This window comes from Grus americana, chromosome 2 (genome assembly GCF_028858705.1).
Source record: "Grus americana isolate bGruAme1 chromosome 2, bGruAme1.mat, whole genome shotgun sequence".
Taxonomy (NCBI): domain Eukaryota; kingdom Metazoa; phylum Chordata; class Aves; order Gruiformes; family Gruidae; genus Grus; species Grus americana.
This window is the reverse complement of record NC_072853.1, coordinates 44,532,795-44,551,183: the sequence shown is the minus strand read 5'-3', so window position 1 is coordinate 44,551,183 and position 18,389 is coordinate 44,532,795. Positions and strand designations below refer to the sequence as shown.

General features: G+C 35.6%; 1 protein-coding gene across 6 annotated transcripts in view; it reads right to left on the bottom strand.

Moving 5' to 3' along the window:
• Nucleotides 1-400: 400 nt before the first annotated feature.
• PCMTD1 (protein-L-isoaspartate (D-aspartate) O-methyltransferase domain containing 1) overlaps nt 401-18,389 on the bottom strand; it is a 45,904-nt gene continuing 27,915 nt past the window's right edge. For 5 of the 6 annotated variants that reach the window (XM_054814211.1, XM_054814210.1, XM_054814206.1 and 2 more), the window contains 3 exons: nt 9,261-9,432; nt 7,547-7,670; nt 401-3,078 (listed from right to left, as the gene is read on the bottom strand). In XM_054814211.1, coding sequence (XP_054670186.1) covers nt 2,708-3,078; nt 7,547-7,670; nt 9,261-9,314 — 549 coding nt within the window. In that variant the 5' untranslated portion in view covers nt 9,315-9,432 and the 3' untranslated portion in view covers nt 401-2,707. Of the gene's footprint in view, nt 3,079-7,546; nt 7,671-9,260; nt 9,433-17,540; nt 17,681-18,389 lie in introns of those variants that run through there. The other variant, XM_054814209.1, reaches the window with a different exon arrangement.

The following is an 18,389-nucleotide window of genomic DNA, read 5'->3' as shown; positions in this document are numbered from 1 at the left end:
TATTTTGACCTAGACAGTTGCTCTGTTAAGGGTGAAAACAATCTCAGTATTTAGAACAAAAAAGAAAAAAAAAACCAAAACCAAAAAAAGAAACACATGAAACTGTTCTTGAGTATATAGCTGAAGTATGGCTTCTGGGCTCTCCAGAAGAAGCCACCTCTCCATGTGTACTTCAAAAGTAGTGCTGGGCCCAGAACAGCTTTCCTGTGTGATGAACAGCATCTCATCTTCCAAAGTTTGCAAAAAATTCAAAATTTTGCAAGGTGTATTAGTCTATTTCTGAAATTCAAGAATAGCCTTTATTAAAAAGTTACTGACCTAACTATGAACAAAGTGGTTATGTGAATTTCCAAGTAACTGAAAATACTTGCACAGGAACACAGAAATTCAAGCAAGCAGAGACCACCAAAAAACCATTTTATTGCAACAATGTCCCCATCATCAACTGAGATGGCAGAAATTAAGTTTTAATTCATTTTGCATTTCTACTTTTTATTTATGTAAATATAAAGTCAAGAGTGTAAAATAAATCCACATATAAAACACAGAAGAAACATTCTCTTTCAGTGACTCCAAAAAACCCCAAAACTTACATACTGAAGAATCATGACAAGTCATCCGCTGTCCATTTTTCCAAGTATACAGGCATGAAAGAAAGCAGAAATTTATTCTCCAAAAGCATCCTGTATAAAGTCCTTAAAGTATTTAAGTAATATTTAGTAATCTCATACTCTTGAGCTTATGGATGTAGATTTCAAGAAAAGGAGAGACAAAAACATATCAAACTTCAGATTATTAAACTCCATCTAAAATAATCCATTGAAAACAAAATTATGTTCAATTCTTATAGCTGAAGTGTCACAATTACTTCATTAGTATCATTATTTTGGAAAACTATTTATTATTTTTCCTGCTTTTAAAATAAAGTCAGAATACTTATTTCAAATAGTTTTGTTTACTTACACTGTAAATATATTGCGGAAAGTAACTCCACATGCTGGTACAACAGGCCTTCATGAAGTTCCACTTAAACATTACTATGATGTACCTTAAAAAAAACAGGGACTACAGCATGAAATGCACCATAAAGAGTCAGTATCATGGGATTATGCATTTTCTTCCTTCTCAGATGCAACAAAATGCTAGGATGTTGAAGTCAGTATTGGACTGTTAGACCACATGAACATTGGCTGGTTATAAATACTTGGATTAGGAACATTTACTGTTTTAGAAAGAGGTGATTATTTTATTATTACACCAACAAAAATGTTAACCAATATTATAAAGTGTATCATGCAGGATATTTCAAGAGGAATGTTTTTCACTGGGTCCAACAGGCAGATGTTTCCAATGACTGTGGCTTTTAATGCATATCATGCCAAGTTTTTAATAAAGAGTGTTTTTCCTCATGGTTACATTACAAGAGAGAACGAAGAAATTAAGATGGTAAAGCAAACAAAGTTAAAAATGAGAACTGCAAGTAACTTCACAACGAGAAGAGGAAAAAATCATAGAAGGATTTAAATCAGCACTACTGTGGGTCCCCACAGTTGCACTGCTACTCTTAGGTTTCCAAAAGATGCATATGATTTTATAAATATTTTTGTGCTAAGAGCCATGCTCAGAAACAAAATATAGGCTAGCACAAGTCTACCTTCTTGGAGATGCATGTTAAGTATAAAATTCACTTACTAAAGTGCATTTGCTGAACAAATTCTAAATTTCTACTATTATAGCTATCCCGATAAGCAATACAAACTAAACTTTGTTGAAATTCTACCTCTACTTAAAAGCAGTAAATATAAATGACTGATACCTAAATTACAATCTTGTATTACCAAACATTTTGACTCAATGCAGTGAGCTGTAGAAATAAACAAAATGTACTGTCCTAAACTTCCCACAAATGAGGAAGTGCCTCTCATTAGAAATAGTGGAAGTGTAGAATGGAGTTAAACGTAAGCAGAGCTGAAGTTAAGCATTGCTTTGCTTCTTATTCAGTATGATGTTTCATTAAGGCTCCGAGAGAAGCTGTTAACTTTTCTCAAGATCTTTTGGCAAAAGATATAAATGCAGAAGAAGCAGGGTCATCTGACATTTCAGAACTTGTATTTTCATATTTCGTTAAAGCCAGGTCATTCAGTGTCTGTATACATTTATTGCACTTGTGTTGCTGGAATACATCTATACCAACATAGTAATAATGATTGCAACAAAGCCATAGTAAAATAAACTTTAAAAGGGTCTGATTCTGACATTAGAGGATAAATGTCTGCATGTTTAAAATGTTCCCCTAATAATAATAAATACAGACAAATTGCTCATCAAGTCAGATGCACATGTTTAACAATTATTTAGCATATATAAAATTTCACTCATCCTTTTATCAATACAAATCTGTTAGGGATCAAAAAAGACTTACCATGCAAAATATTGATTAGTGCTGCATAATGGCATATATATATTTCTATCAGAGTTAAAACAGCATTTTCAAAATTTAAAGAAAAATAAATTTTTAAAAAGGGATTCTACTGTTGAATGCAAGTCTTCCTTGTAGCAAAGACAAGATAGAGACAAGTTACAATTTATCGCTGTATTTCAGTCTTGATGAAAGACTAATAATAATTTGTCCACCTACTTCTTAATAAATGCTACATTTTCAAGAATAAAGGAACTATCAGTAGGCATTATTTCTACTTAAACCAAGTTATTTTTCTCTGTAATAGGTCAAGTATGCTTTTAAAGATTCAGGTAATGGTAGACTCATAATTTTCTCTCTCAACAGATTTCGAGGAGGCTCTTCTGGCTTCAAGGCCTCACTGTGATCTTTATCCTCCTCCTCTTTGTTATCATCTTCCATTCTTTCATCTTCTTCACTATCTAGAGGCTGAGGAATGAGCTGATTACCAACAAACACATAGGTGTTAATCCTGCGTCTACGACATCTCCTCCGTTTTCGTTTTGGAGGAGCCTTCTGAGCAATACCCTTGGCTTTCATCTCCTCATTTATGAAGTTTCTAAGGGTGCGTCTGATATATATTCGAGCAAGGTCCTGGAGATTCCTAACAGCACATGGAGCTACAATGAAAGAGAGTAAGTTATACTCACTAAATGAAATTTCACTCTAGCAAAAGCATTAGCTGCAAAGCAGTAAGACTAATGTTCAAGAGCAACTGAAGTTTTAGTACATGATACAATACACAAATGAAACAGGGGTCAACAGAGCCACCTCGACAAACCCTGTAGCATATTCACTACTGAAAGACTTCTCCTATTCCACAGGCTACGTAAAGGACTCATATTTGAATTGAAAATAGCTTCTGGAATATGATTAATCTTTTAGAGAAAATACACAGTCCAAGAAATTAAGAGGTATCTTGATGGATGTGCGAGAGAAGTAGAAAACATGAACAGGTTATTAAAATAAATTGAAGAAAGCATACGACAAATACTGTCACCTTTTAGCACCTGGCAAGTCTTGGGATCTACTGCTGACACTGTTTTGAGATCCTGCTGCTGGGAAAGAATGTCTACCCTTAAGTCACATTTGTTTAGGCAAGTTTCTTTCTTCCTTCTGCCTCCCTCTTCTACTCACTATGCTTTTACCTATTTCCTACTGAACCCAACTGATGAGGGAGGGCCATATCAACTTCACAGCTGACCAACGAGGTAAGTCACCCGTATCTTTGCAGCAGAAAGGAATCAAAATTACTGAGATCCTGAAGAAAAAAACCAAGTAACAAAAAGCCAAAAGCCATGTATTTTCCAATGACAGACAGGTGATGACTACGTGTTGCTGACTTGGTGGATGCCTGCCCTACATGAGCTACGGCTGGCTAATTCCAAGGAAAACAAAAACAAACAAGTACACCAATCAAAACTCTTCAGCCTGTGTTTGACCTGCTTGTCATTTTTGTTCCTACACAAAGTAGCATAAAATTAATGGAGACTGCAGCAAGGGAAAAGTTAGTACAGAAATAATTTTGATAAATACATACTGCATATTGCATTCAGATTAAAAAACACTATGCACTTAAAACAAAATCTTTTGTTTCCTACACTGACTTCAGTGACATGCCAGTTACTTGTATTTGAGACAGAAAGGATGTTTATGACTGGCAATACCATTTTCAGGTAATGTCAAAAGAAAAAAAACAAACTACCAAACAAAAACAAAACCAAGCCCCACTTGTTTAATACAGAACTCAAAATCCAAGAACAAAACCCTACCTAATCATTCAAAACACATTTCTAAGATCAGGCTAAACAAGCCATGATTGCAAATCGTATGCCAATCATAGTAAATGCCAGCACAAGCTATGAGATGTTGAAGTAACACATGGCAAACATTCATCCCATATACAGAACTATGTTAAGAGACACTTTGTAAGAATCAGACAAAAAAAATTCCTTCAAAAGAGGATGGAACAAAGAACTTTGAAACACTGCATCCTGAAAAAGGTGTAAAAGCAGTAAAGTCTCACCTTTCTTATCCTGTAAAATAATTTAAAACAAACATTTTTAGTCTTAGTTATGATTAATTGTATCCTACTTGATTTTGAAGACAACAGCATCTAAAAGCTTTAAAGACAAAGGAAGCTCCTCACAGTCACATCCCAGATCATAAGCTATAATTGGTAACTGCTAACCATTCGTACTACCTATAGGAAGACAAGATCTAAAGCTCCTGTACCTCTATTCAGGAATCCCAGACACGCACAGAGATAGCATAAAGAAAATGAGTTTCTAAAAAGCTTCAAACCTACTCTATTTTTATTTATTTATTTTTTAAGAAATGCTTAATAGGTAGGAAGGATAGTTAGGAAGTCCTACAGCAAGACAGCCAGAAAGATTTTCTACGCAGGTAATCTGTTTGGATACAGAACTACTCAGGAGGATACCTAGGGAAGACTTCAAATAACAGAAGTAGCCTTAAGTTCCACTGTTATTCATGGAATTAAGCCAAACTGAGCAAAAGTTATGACTCACTTTTGTTTTGACTAGTGATCTTCTCAAACTTGCTTCATGTTTAAAAATTACATTTGAGGCTAACCAAACCTAGAGTAAAATTTAACTGCATCTAAGAAGTTTCATATTTTCTCCTCCATTATGATTAAATGAAAATTAGACTTCAATAAAATCTATTATTGTGACTTAGCAGTGATGTACTGGGCTCAGCATTTTTAATATATACAGTATACTGTGGGTCAGCACAAGTTTACTTCCCATACTAAGTTAAGCATGAAGCAATGCAACCATGTTTATATCCTGCTCAAATGTGAAATTTTGTTGAGATGCAGAATATTTATTTCACCAATGCTCGTGATGCTGGACCTTTATCACATAGCCTACAGTCTACCCAAAGACAGAGTTCGTCCTTGCTTGCAATACACCCCACAGATGTAACCACTGTGGTGTTGAATAAGCTATCTTAAATTATTTACACGTAACATGAGGATCTGGCTGTGGTTTACTGCCAACCTGTCTTAGTTTCTCTCCTAAAAGCATTAATCAAACTATTAAGAAAAAAGAATCAGTAATGTGAAAAGAGAGGAACAGGATGCAATTATTGGATGTTTAATGTCCACTTCTTTCCAATTGTCTAACAGTAGTGAACCGTGTCCTAACCAATAACTAAGTTGGTAAACTGATCCTTTTAGCAACACCTCTGTAGTTTTCCGTAAGATTTTACTTCGACAATGACCATCTGACAGATATTTTACTAAGCCCTATGTACATGAGAGTTACAACTGTAGTTTGTATATATATAGAATTACATATATTTCAGTAGGCATTCAAGCCTTGTCCAAAGTATAGCATAGACTCCATGTTTACTTAGTAGTGACATCTGCAATTTCTGGCTAAAGCTTACAGAAGGATAATGTTTACAAGACTACTCTGAACTTTCAAGATAATTTACAAGTGTGTGGACTTAAAACAAATAGACAAATGTTACTGTAAAAAAGGAATTAGCTAGAATTTTTATTTCTTGAGTTTCAGATCACTACTTTTTACACATACACTTTTTTTTTAAAGCTTCATAATAAAACTAGATCAGCCTGAGCAGTGGAAATAAACATATCTTACCAATTTCATTTTACAGCACAACTTCAAGCCCCTAATGAGTTTTTTAACTAATGCCAACTTAGCAGTATATTTGCATGTTATTTTCCTCTTCTCACTAAAGAGTGATTTTTAAATTAATATTAAGCTACTTACAGAAAACACCTTTACTGTACTACAAGGCAGTTCTGAACACTACTGGTCTGCACTATTTTTATTCTGAAAATTCAGGAATAGTGACAGAGAATACTTGACAATCCTCCTCTATCATTTATGTAATTAGACTGTACAAAATCATAGTAAGACCAGAAAGTTTGACAAGCCACCTCTGTATTTCACTGCTGGTCATGATACATAATATCTATTATAGACTACATCTAAAGTAAAGAATAGATGGGAAAAAATAATCTTGTATTAACAAGTTAATTTCAGGAAATAACTTCTGAGGTCTCAAAAAGCAAGCATTAAAACAATCAAAATGAATTATTTCTACAAAAGAACTGATTACATAAAAGGATCATCTATACTTTAAACAAAAAAAAGCAAAAGGTAACTATAATAAGGAACAAGTATGTGTGGCAAGCTCACGCCCACTCTCAAAATTAAAAGCCAGATCAGTAGTTACAGACAATGCAACCTGATAGGACATCCTGGACTCCTGAAGGGTTTATACCTGTTTCACAGTTAAAAAAATGTGCATGGCGGCAAGAACCACGTGAAGAAGACAGGAGGACTGGTTCTCTTCAGTTATATGTTAACAGAACAGAAAAGCTGTTACCTTCTAGGCTCTTTGCTGGGTTAATTTAAGTACCCACTGAAGCTCTGTGTGCTATTCTACTCCTAGCCCTGACTATCCTGACAGAAATTTTCAGCTCTACACCCTTCTCTGCCACTTTTCCTTCCCCTTACTATATTAGCTTATCATCTTGGCAACCAATGTACTTTCAGAGACTTTCTAAAAACGTTTACAAACTTAGATCAAAGCTTTGTAGCTAGAAAGCCAACCCCAATGACTACTAAAAACAGGTAGGCATGACTGTATCAGTTGCAGACAGACACAAACTCACTCAGCTATTGATATCCTACAGTACCACATCTGCAGTTTAGACCTCTTCCTTTCGTTTCAGGTGGAAGAGAAGAAGTATTTTTCTTTGGGAGACCATCAGAAAAGTAGCACTCCTGACAGACCTAATATTAGCCTGCTATTTTATGTATACTAGAGAGAGAGAAGCTTAACTTAAAAGGAAAAGAAGCCTAGAAAAGTTGGAAACACTGTATAATTTTAATTTAGGATTATTGTTTAGCAAACCAGAACATGTGCCAGGAACACAAAAATGTATCAGTGAGTACCGCTTTACTAACTGTATGTTCCTGTTCTATCATATTATGTCTGTACAGCATAGTCTCCCTACTTCTAGACTACCACTAGCAGGCACTATAAAAACTCATCAAGCCAAAGGGAGCAAGCACAAATGACACTTACGCAGTCCCACAGTGTCATGTTTGCCGTTGTCATTTCTGTTTGGTTGTACTAGTGGAGCAAATGAAACAGCAAGGATATTTTTACTTTCCCACGTGTTCTGTCCTGTTCTCAAGATTTGTGTTAGCTGCATAAGAACAAAAAACAAAATAAATCAGTGGTTACAGTTCTGTCATACTCAAAACTATTCAGATTGGTGTTCAAATACACTGCTATTTTCATGTGCTTCAAAATTAATTTATAAAGGCTGTTTTATGAACAGAAAGGACTTTCATATTCCTTGAAATACTACTTGGTCACTAGAGTACTGAATAAGGCTCTATGGCAATAGGAAGAGATGCAGCTGGAAAACTAAGGCTGAAGGTAAGTTTTCTTTTTTCTGATTTTTCCCAAAGATCAGAATACTTCAGATTGGAAGCAATCTCTGGAGTCCTACTTCCTTGCTTGAACAAGGCCAACTTCAAAGTTAAATCCGGCAACTCAGAAGCTTTTCCGATGAAGTTAAAAAGATCTCTGAGGCCTGAGATTCCCCAACCTGTCTAGGCAACCTGCTGTAGTGTTCAACCACTCATGAAAAACTGTTTTCCCTATATGCAGGCAGAATGCCCCCTTGCTGCCATTTGTAACATTCTTCTTTCTGTTTGCTGTGTGCTTGTGAGGTGAATTCCACTCCACTACACTAGTAGGTAAATTCTCCAACCCTTTAGGAAGCCAAGTCAGGAATTAAACGTACCCTTAGCTGTTTCTCGGCAGGCTAGATGAACCTGGACCTTTCAGCTGCTCCTTATACTATACATGCTCCAGCCCCCTAACCATTTGTATAGAAGTTAGAAATAGTCACAATTTTAATTTTGCTTTCAAATTGTGACTACTTTTAAGTTGGATTCCATCAATTTCAACTGATAGTGTCTTAGTCCAATAAATACTGAAAAAAATATTTATGGAACTGAATCATGCAGGCTATGTTTAAATCACTTTGGTATTCAGCAAAAGCAGATATACAATTCTTTTTGGAAGATAAAGTAACTAGCATGTTTATCAACAAACATTTTAATAATTATCTGTGTTTAGAGGGACACCAATTTAAAGCACATAATCCTTCTCAATTTCCCTATTAGTAAAACAGGGAGAATACTACTTACCTTTGTAAAGGCTTTTCAGAGATAAGGATGAAAAGTGATACAAGTGTGAAGTATTATTAAAATAATACACCTATCTGAAAAATGTTTAATTAACATGGAGAAGCAACATTGAAAACTGCTGGAAATAAGTCATATTTTTTCCTTCGGTTTTTTCCTCCTCCTACAATGTCCCACAGCTATTTCATATTTCTCTGAAATAAATTTGCTTGGTTTAGAGGGTGGTTTCTTTGTTTTTAAGTACTGACTGAAAATGTCTACATGGCAGGGAGAGTTCAAAGCAGTTCTAGGACTTGCGTAATACACTGAAAATACTATGAATGGCATTCTAGTTTCACTGAACACAGTTTTGCCACAGACTTTGTGGGAACAGGATATTGGTGTTTTCCTACAAGTTCAAGGGAAAAAGAGTTCAAGACTTCATTAAAAAGACTAATAACTGCTTAGCTGCAGCAATACACTGAATCAAGGCATCATTAGTTGAACATTAACTTACTGAAATATATATTTAAAAGCATTCCTTAAATGATATATTTCTCATACTAAAAGATAAAGAGGGGAAATTGTCACTAAGTCACCTGATCTTCTATTGGCATTACTAAAATGCCTCCAACTTTCAATAAAATTTTCATGTAGTTTTCATGGTCTTTCTGGACTCCAGCTCCACAGTAAATCCGGTCATATTGATGACTGTCTGAGGCTATTTCCAAACAATTACCAACCACAAAGGCAGGTTCACAGAACTCAAATCTAAGGGGAAGAAAAAAAAAACAAAGAGGGGACACATTTCAAATTAGAATTTTTAAGAAAAGCCAATCCAGATAAAGACAGAAAAATACTTTCCACAACTTCCCTTACGTAATGAAAAAAGATGAACATACATACTTCAAAAGCCTGTATTGTGGCAACACTACCTTAAAAATGATCTGTTGGGTTTTTTTCTGCCACATCAGGGACTACCAAAGAAAAATTCTTAAGCAGTTATGTATTATGCAAAACAGAAAAGGCCTCAAAACATCACCAGACTTCCTAACTGCAAGCAAATAGATTTGTTTAAAGAAACCTTACAAGCCATACAGTAAAAGTGCCTTTAAAATAGTATATTTATCAACAATGTGCAATATCCAGGCTGTTGAATAAATATTGAAACAGTTCATTTCCTAATAGCCCCCCTCCATATTTTTTTTTTAAATTGGACTTTCAGAAGACTTGTTTTTTCTCTATCTCCCAATTTTCCACGTTGAGCCCAATCCACTTCCCCCCCCCGCCAAAAAAAAGGAATTTAATGGAAAAGTCTATCATTTTTTGACCACACACAAAACAAGAAAGAAAAAAAAATTACCACAGAAGCATCTGTTCTAATTTTCATCAGCAAATGGAAGGTATATAACTGCTTTTAAGTAGACATAAGTTTATAGCAGAAGTTGCAAGGACTGTTAAGTACTCATCACTGCATAAAATATTGAAAGAAAGATGTACAGGATAGAACTTTATTGCTGACATTTTTCAAATCTCTGCAGCACCTTACTGCTTCAGCTGTTAACACCATAATAAATGCAATTTACCTTTTTGTAAAAAAAAAAAAAAAAAAAAAAAAAGAATTCCTTCACCAAATAATTCTACCCTTTCCCCAAGCACTTTAAAATTAAAAAGAGAGGTTAACACAGTTGCTCATAGAAAGGACTTATGGTTTTCTTTGGAAAAAATATTAAGTAAAACCTAGCACCTTGTTGCATGAAATAGTTCTTAAACTTCATCTGACAGCATTAAAATCCAATGTATCTCAAACTTCATATACATGCAGCCATTTCATGAACTTTACAGCTGTTGGAAAAGAATTTTAGTTTTTTTACTTGGCTAGCAGTAGCAAATCCCAGTACAACACCTGACAAGATTCAAATCAGTATTTCTTCAGTTACAGTGAAGTCTAGCAGCTTTCACTGCTTAGGGATGCTGCCTATAAGGCTTGGCTGACTTTCTGATCTAAAGCAGAATTCTATTAAACTGAATTTTTTGCTTGAAGTATATTTTTTCCTCAAGATGGGACATTTGATCTTAAAAACAATGCAATGCTTCCTTCAGCTAGTCACAGACAGACCCCAGAATCCTTTACCAACTACTGCATAGCTATCTTGTGCTATATGTGGCCAATAGTCCATAATGTTGTTTCCTCATCCAAATCCAGAGGAAAAAACTAAAAGCTACAAAAACCACTAGTAGATTAAAAACAATAAAGGGAAAGGGAGGGGGACTGGGGAATGACTACCTTATTGCACCCAATTGGGCAGCTAGCCCAGCCTGAACTGTGGTTGATATAATTTCAGATTAACACAGAAAAATCCAGAAATTAGGCAAGGTTAAATGCCAGGAAGAAAATGAAACCCAAGGTGCTTCTTCAGCAAAGCTATTAGTAGTTTCATTTCATAAGCACTTGGACTACCATTTATTTTTCTACATTCGCTGAAGGTCATGCTACAGTTTTAATCTCATGTTGCCTACAGTTTAAATCAAGCATCACCACATCAACTTAATTTGAAAGTTTGAGCAAAGTACCTTTGTGGGCTTCAAAAGTACAAGGTGGGGGTGGGGGGTGGGAGCAGGGATAGAGAGAATATAGTACTTGTCTGAAGTGAAGTTCTACATCTTGAGAAAGTCTCTGGTTAGTTTTAGCAAAATGAATACAGCCTGCCTGCCTAACCTGGCAACTTTGCCAACTTCTGATCTTCTCAGACTGCTCGTCTAAAAGCTGGCACAGTTATTACCAGATACTCCTAAACTCCTCCTCTACTAGAAACTACCCTAAAGCTTGTCAAGCCACTGGGCACACCCTCTTAAAACAAGCAAGAACACCAAACTCTCGAAGTAAGAAAAAATACAAGACAAAACAGTAACCCACAAAACATTCCCCAGACACAAAATACACTCTACATGAGCTGTGGATGAAAATCCACCGTGGTTATTACAAACACAGTAAAAGCTGAATAGAATTTCTCATTCAGCTCCACAGCTTGAAACCAGAAGGGCACAAAGCGCTAACAAAGACACAGAAGCAACTTCCTATTACGTCTGTAAGGATGAGATCAGCTAAGCACTAGATACCAACTCTGTCTCTAGGTACTTTAAATTGGCTAGACCACGCTCCATGTTGTTGGTGGAGTTTTGTGGAGACACGAACGAGGCTTATGACCTAAAGAGCCAGTTATTTGTTATTCATTTACTTAAAAAAAACCCCTTCTTTCCCCACATAGCTTCAAGCTAGCTTCAACCCATTTTTTCAACAGCCTAAGTTTCCTGAAAGACTAATTTTCCACAGCAAACCTACACACTGTATGGACTAGGGTACATGTAATTCCTGAAAACATCTCTTTAGACACTATAAAATGAAAAACAAGGGGGTCTTATCAGCTCACGGTAACACCCAGCTGGCCTGCACTGGTATGCTGGCTGCCAGCTTGAACAATAGGCAGTTCAAGAATTGCCATATGTAGCTGCCTGTTATCCAGAAAGCTAAATAAAAGTAGATAGAAGAAAGGGGAGGAAAAGATGATAAACTGTGTCCAGTCATTGCAAGGTGCGAGTTCAAAAGCCAACCTTCTTCATTTGTGCTGCCCACAGAACCAACTGCTTCATGTGTTAGGGTATGAACTGTGACAAAATACCAGAAATAAAGGCATGCACAGTTCATATTCAGTAGAGAATTAAGGACTTTTCAAACCTAGTTAAGCTGTACAACAGTCAAACTTACTCCTCCATACTCCCATGAGTGTGGTGCACCTCACCAGTGATGCAACAAGACTCTTTCCCTGCTCCCTATATATTCCCCTGATTCTATTTTCACAAAAAGATACATGCACCTCTGAATCAGGAAGAACTGATAAATGCATGTACCATTTCCTTCTATTTATGTAGTACAGTAATTTGTGATGACCTTCCAACAGAGACTAATGTGTAATTTAGAGAATTTGTGTTACTAACTTGCCCCAAAACCTTTCAAAATAAGCAAAACTCAGTTCAGTTTTACTGAAGTATAAAAGACTCCATCATTTGACCAGGAAATGACCTGTAACTGAAGTACAAAGGTTCTGTAAACACCAGAGTAAGTGATTTTAAGAGTACCTGCTAACAGCATCACAAGCTTATTAGTCTTACAGTGTGAAAGTACCATCAACCACATTGTTTTACAATAGCACTGATCTAATCAAACCCAAATTCTTTTACTCCTAATTGTCGCTATATCCAACAAGTTGATTTTATTCCTATTACCTTTGAGATATCAAGATTGATCAGATGTTTCCTTCTGTGTTACACTGAGCTTTTATTAATAACATTGCTGAAAATAAATGGTTTATTGCTTTAACATGCAGTATTGACAATCACATAAACTACCTATTAAGATGAGGCAATATTTCACCTAAATCTTTTTTTGGTTTTTTTAGTTACTGAGTTGAAATGGAACTAAGAAATGCCAAGTGCTATTCACCATTTATTTACCTCTACCAAATGGCAAGGGTAGCCTTACAGAGAATTATGTAGGTAACACAAAAAAACCTCTTATGTTATTTCACACATCAGGTACCAAAAAAGGGTAGAAATGAAGTGCTGGAGCAATCTGGAGAAGTTTTAATCACATTCAGTTCTTCAGTGGAATCTGGTATCTTGATTACAAGAGAACCAACAGCCAACAGAAAAAAATTAAGAGTTCCCACTATAGGTAACACAGCAACAGAAGATTTCTGTTTAAACAAGCACTTGCCATAGGATAAATTTAAGCACGCACAGATCATGTTTAGCAATGGTCCAAGATAATCAAGCGGTTTCAAGCACATAAGACATCTGTTCACCTGATTCTGCCCTTCCATCTTTTGCATTTTTGTTATCAGTCCCTCAAGGATGGGCGTTTCAAGTTCGTTCTCAACATAGCCACAGTACTTTTCATCCAGCTAAACATTAAAAAAAATTTCTGTAGAATTTAAAGTGCGTTTCTGGCTTTGCTGCAGCAACTTAAGAAAATTATCAGTAGACTGTTACCGCCCATGATCTTTTCAGTAAGATTCCCCACAGATATCAACACAATGAAGTATTCCTGTCATAATAAAATGAACATCCATTTAAAAAAAAAACAACACATTTATAGCAAAGAACTGAGATTCAAGTTTGTTGCTCTTGTATCCATATCCACCAATCTAGTATTTGTGTGATAGCAAGATATTAATAAAAAAAGAAAGCATAGTACAATAACCTAAGCAGATTTGTGGGTTTTTTTAACACGGGTTTTCACTGGTTGATCCTACTCTAACACCCACAGAATCCACCCTTTAATTACTTCCAACTCTGAAGATGTGCAGGATGATTCTCAGTCTAAGCTCTATCTACACAACCTTCATGAATGCAGGAAGTTATCCTGATGTCTCTTGAAGATGGAAAGGTGCAAGTAGGCATAATTTTTTTTTAAGTGGTATACATACTTGATTTTTTTGAAAGGAACAATTTCAATAAAACTGGAGAGGAAAAAAGTAATTTGAAGACAAAAAAAACTTTCAACATCCACAGGCTTGTGTTTGAAGGAAGTGGTAAAACATGTTACAATTATAAAAAGTAATACTGAAGACCCACTTAAACTACTTACATCTGTCTTTTGCTAAGAGAAAAATTAATCAGTTCTTCAAACCAGCATCACTCCAGCTACATTTTATACCTCTCAACTACTAGGTTCACATCAGGCTATCATCTAACAGTATACTTCTGCCTATTCCTGTATTTACTAACCACACCCATATCTCAGTTTGCTGCTCACAGATAGGAAACCTATTTCAGTATGAATTTAGTATACCATTTTCCCATACACACGTTTCTTTTAGTGAGTCAACTCAAACCCTCCAAAAACTCTGAAATCTCATTCAGTACCATCAAGCTGCTCCAAGTAACTCCACTCTAATAGGAAATTTATTTAAATTTAGGGCACAAAGGACTACTCTTCAACTTTAAGGATGTATAAGAAAAGGTTGACAACACTTGCCATTTGAACTACAGTGACTTTCACGCATAACTCAATGGAAAAAAACCTCGGGTTTTAATACACAGTCCAAAACAGAAGAGTAAATCCAGAACTCATGAAATTAGTTTTGTATCAAACTTCCCTTAAACCACATACATTATTAACCAGACATTGAAATGAATCTGTTAAGTATGTAGACTCTGAAAACGTATGATAAAACACTAAACTATTTTTGCTACTATGACAATGAAATAACACTTATCTTTGTCTTATACCAATATACTGCTGACTATATTTTCTGCAAAAGAACTGCTCAGTATGGGGGAAGAAGGGAGAAAAAAAAAAATCAGTTCTAGTCGATTGGTTTAGAAGTTTCTTACTCTTTCACCAACAAAAAAAATCTGGCCCATCTTTGTAAAACACAGCTACAGAAGCTGAAAAATAAGGGTTTCCTGTGGTTATTTTAAGACACAGACTGAAAGCTACACAGAATTTAACCTTGGAAGTTCTGGCTCCTTTGTCCATTTGCATTAAAAAGACAATACTCTCTGAGCTTCTGCTGTGCAAACATAAGAATTTCATAAATCAGTAATCTTAATCCAAGTACTCCTAGAACCTGTTTAAAACACTAATGCATTCACTGAAAGAAACCTTGAAGAAGCTTTCAGATCATTTAGTCAATTTTTCATGTTTTAGACTGACATAAAACTTATCTTTGAAAACCACAAGTGAAGGTCAATACTCACATGGCTTTGTGTGACATACCATAAGAACATGCAACAGAATAATGAACTACTTTTGGATTTCTCTGCCTCATTAGCCTTTCTCATTTTACTTGACTGCAAAAGTGCTTTAGAACTACTATCAGATTTAGAGGTGGTACTTATATATTACAGGAAAAGGTTTTCCCATTTGTTTCTCAATACTTTCCACGTTATATCTTGTCAGTGACGCCTATTTAAGATTAAATCACTAGCTAAGAAACTTAAAGCTTGCATCAGTTAATATGGGAAAACAATTTTTGAAGAGCGTTAATTCTTTTTCTATTAAGTGGGACAATAGCAGGGCAAGATGGCAAGCTCTTTCCACCTTTTTTGTATTTTTCTCCATTGTTCATTCCATCTCAAACAATTTTTCATGCTCTTTGACCTAGTCCTTGGTTCATGTGTAAATGCATATTCATGGATAGCTAGCATGTTTTGTTGAAAAGTTATACATATTTTACCTATTAGTATTACTGTTATCTGTGAGACCTTCTGCATGTACACTACAAACATTAGAACAAACAGAAACAAATAAAAATATTAAATGTTTGAAACAAAATCTACAATAACAACTTTTAAGTCCCTTGCATCCAAAACCAATAATAGCAATTTTAATCAGGATTAGAGTAATAGCCAAAAGTGATGCTAGTAAAATTTCTATTCAGTATTTTTGTCTTGAAAATTTTCCAGCTTACAGGCAATGCTGTAGGGACATTAAGTGAGAAATCTGTATCTCTACTTAATTTTATTCAAAAATAGAGATGACAAATACAAACAATCTTGGTTCTTTTATTATATAACCTCTATCTTGTTTATAATTTCTGATATTCTCATCAGTTTCACTGAAGTGGACCAACACACATTACTCAATTATTTCTGAAAACACTTTCTAGTTCTTAAAAATACGTATGAGTAATTTCACTCTCCCTTCAACAGTGGTTTACAAAATTTAAACTTCATTATGTATTTTATCTAAACTTTGGTGGCAAAATGAAGAAATACATTGAAGGAATACTTTTTATCAATTTCACAGTGAATTTTAAGAAAGGTGGACAGAAATAGGGAGGTGAGAAAAATTTCTGTCACTTCAGTTTGTCAAGGCCCTGACACATCCATGCATGGAAGTCTGGAAAAAAATTTATCTGTTCACAGGCACAGAAGAGTTGTTTTTTTTTTTTTTAACTGAAGCAGAAAAATGGTTTTATAGGTTCAAATGGTCATATTTTATACTGCGGGTTTTTGTGAAGCAACAGATTTTATAGGAACCATGCACTGAGCATTGTCATCCCTTGTTTTAATGTAAAAAAAGTTCTAAATACCATCAAAACTTGTAGCAATGAGAGATATTCAAAGAAAGGCAGTGTCCACCACGGGATTTAATTTATTTCTAAAAGCTATTTTATGTGTGGTTCTGAGACAGCAAGAATGTGTGTTTCTGCAACTATCAAATACTTTAAAAACGCAGGTTTAGTTCCTTTCTAGACAAGAGTAGAGTCAATTGTTATTTTTGGAGCCTTCTGGTTTATGAGGTGTAGGATGAGAAATAGTACTTCTCCTTAATATCTCTAAATGAAAAATGGATATTCCAAAAGCCTGTTTTCCTTTCCTTTTTGGTTAACATAACCTCCGACATCAAAGAATCCCACTGGAATTCCTGCACTCCCTATGTTGCTCCGGTTAGACTAAACCTCAACAAGAAATCATTCACCACTAAAAACCCCAGCATTTACACTCCTTGAAACTAAGACTAAGTTATCAGTAAGATTTAAACTGAGAAAGCCACCAGTGAGTTTCAGAGACAGTTTGCTTTTCCTGCTTAGTTTTTTTCTGCAATCATTAACCAGCGGTATGGGGCAAGAAGGAGTTTTCTTTGTGTGTATACAAGGAACTTTCTGTTTTAAATCTGCTTGAATGAAAAGAAAGTGAGCCTTCAGAGTCCTAGCAGGAGCCCTGAATTTCGATGAAGACAAATAAATAATGCTGTTGGAAGATTAAGCCTAGTATTTTTCAATGCCAACACAACCTATTACAGGACTTCAGGAAGACGTTTCACCCATAACAGTTACCCCAGAAGTAGTACTAGGGTTCTTGTCACTTACCATTGAAGTGGTTTCTTTTGATCCTGAGAAGGGTTGGTGATTTTCTTTCACAGCAGGGACTTCACCAGCTTACCCAGGTTTGGTTTTTGATAGGGTGCTAGAAGATGGGCAACCTAGCCTTGCCCTGTGACTCTCTCTCCGAGCTGGATATTCTAGGTCTAGAAGTTGACTGGGAGCAGAAAAGACAACACATTCCCCTTCAATAAACAGGTGAAGCGGGGCCTGGTACTTGCACATACGTGTTTCAGATAGAGCCTTCTTATGGAATGATTTTTTTCCCCTTAATTGGCATGCATTCCCTGAAGGTTTTACAAATGAAAGAGAGCCTTATGCATGTTTCAGACTCAGACAGAGAACTTTCTTCAGTCTATACCTACAATCTTTGCACCTCAACCACGACGACACTTTCAAATGCTTTCAGGTGGCACTTCGTTGCTTCTACTGGTAAACCTAGTTTGTCAAGTAAAACGAAGACAGGATTTTACCTCTCAGAATGAACAACTCCACCTCCATTTAGAGGAAAACTATTTTTATAGATTGGTGGGATATGGATACAGATTCAAGTGATTACTGGAATTATTTGTCTTTCTGAAACAAGTATCTGAAAAGCTTTACCTCTGATGAACAGTTCAAGAGGCCAAAACCAAGAGAAGCCCAGCTATCAGAGGTAGACAACCCTCCTTTTAGGCAGAGCGTGTCTCAAATCCTGGACATGCTATTTTTACATTGCTTCCAGTCTTTGGTCAAGCACCTACCCCACTCATAGAAAAGTAAGTTTTTAATTGCATTTCAAGAACATTTTCATCAGGAATCAAGAAAAAACCCTGTATTACATCACACAACACTGGA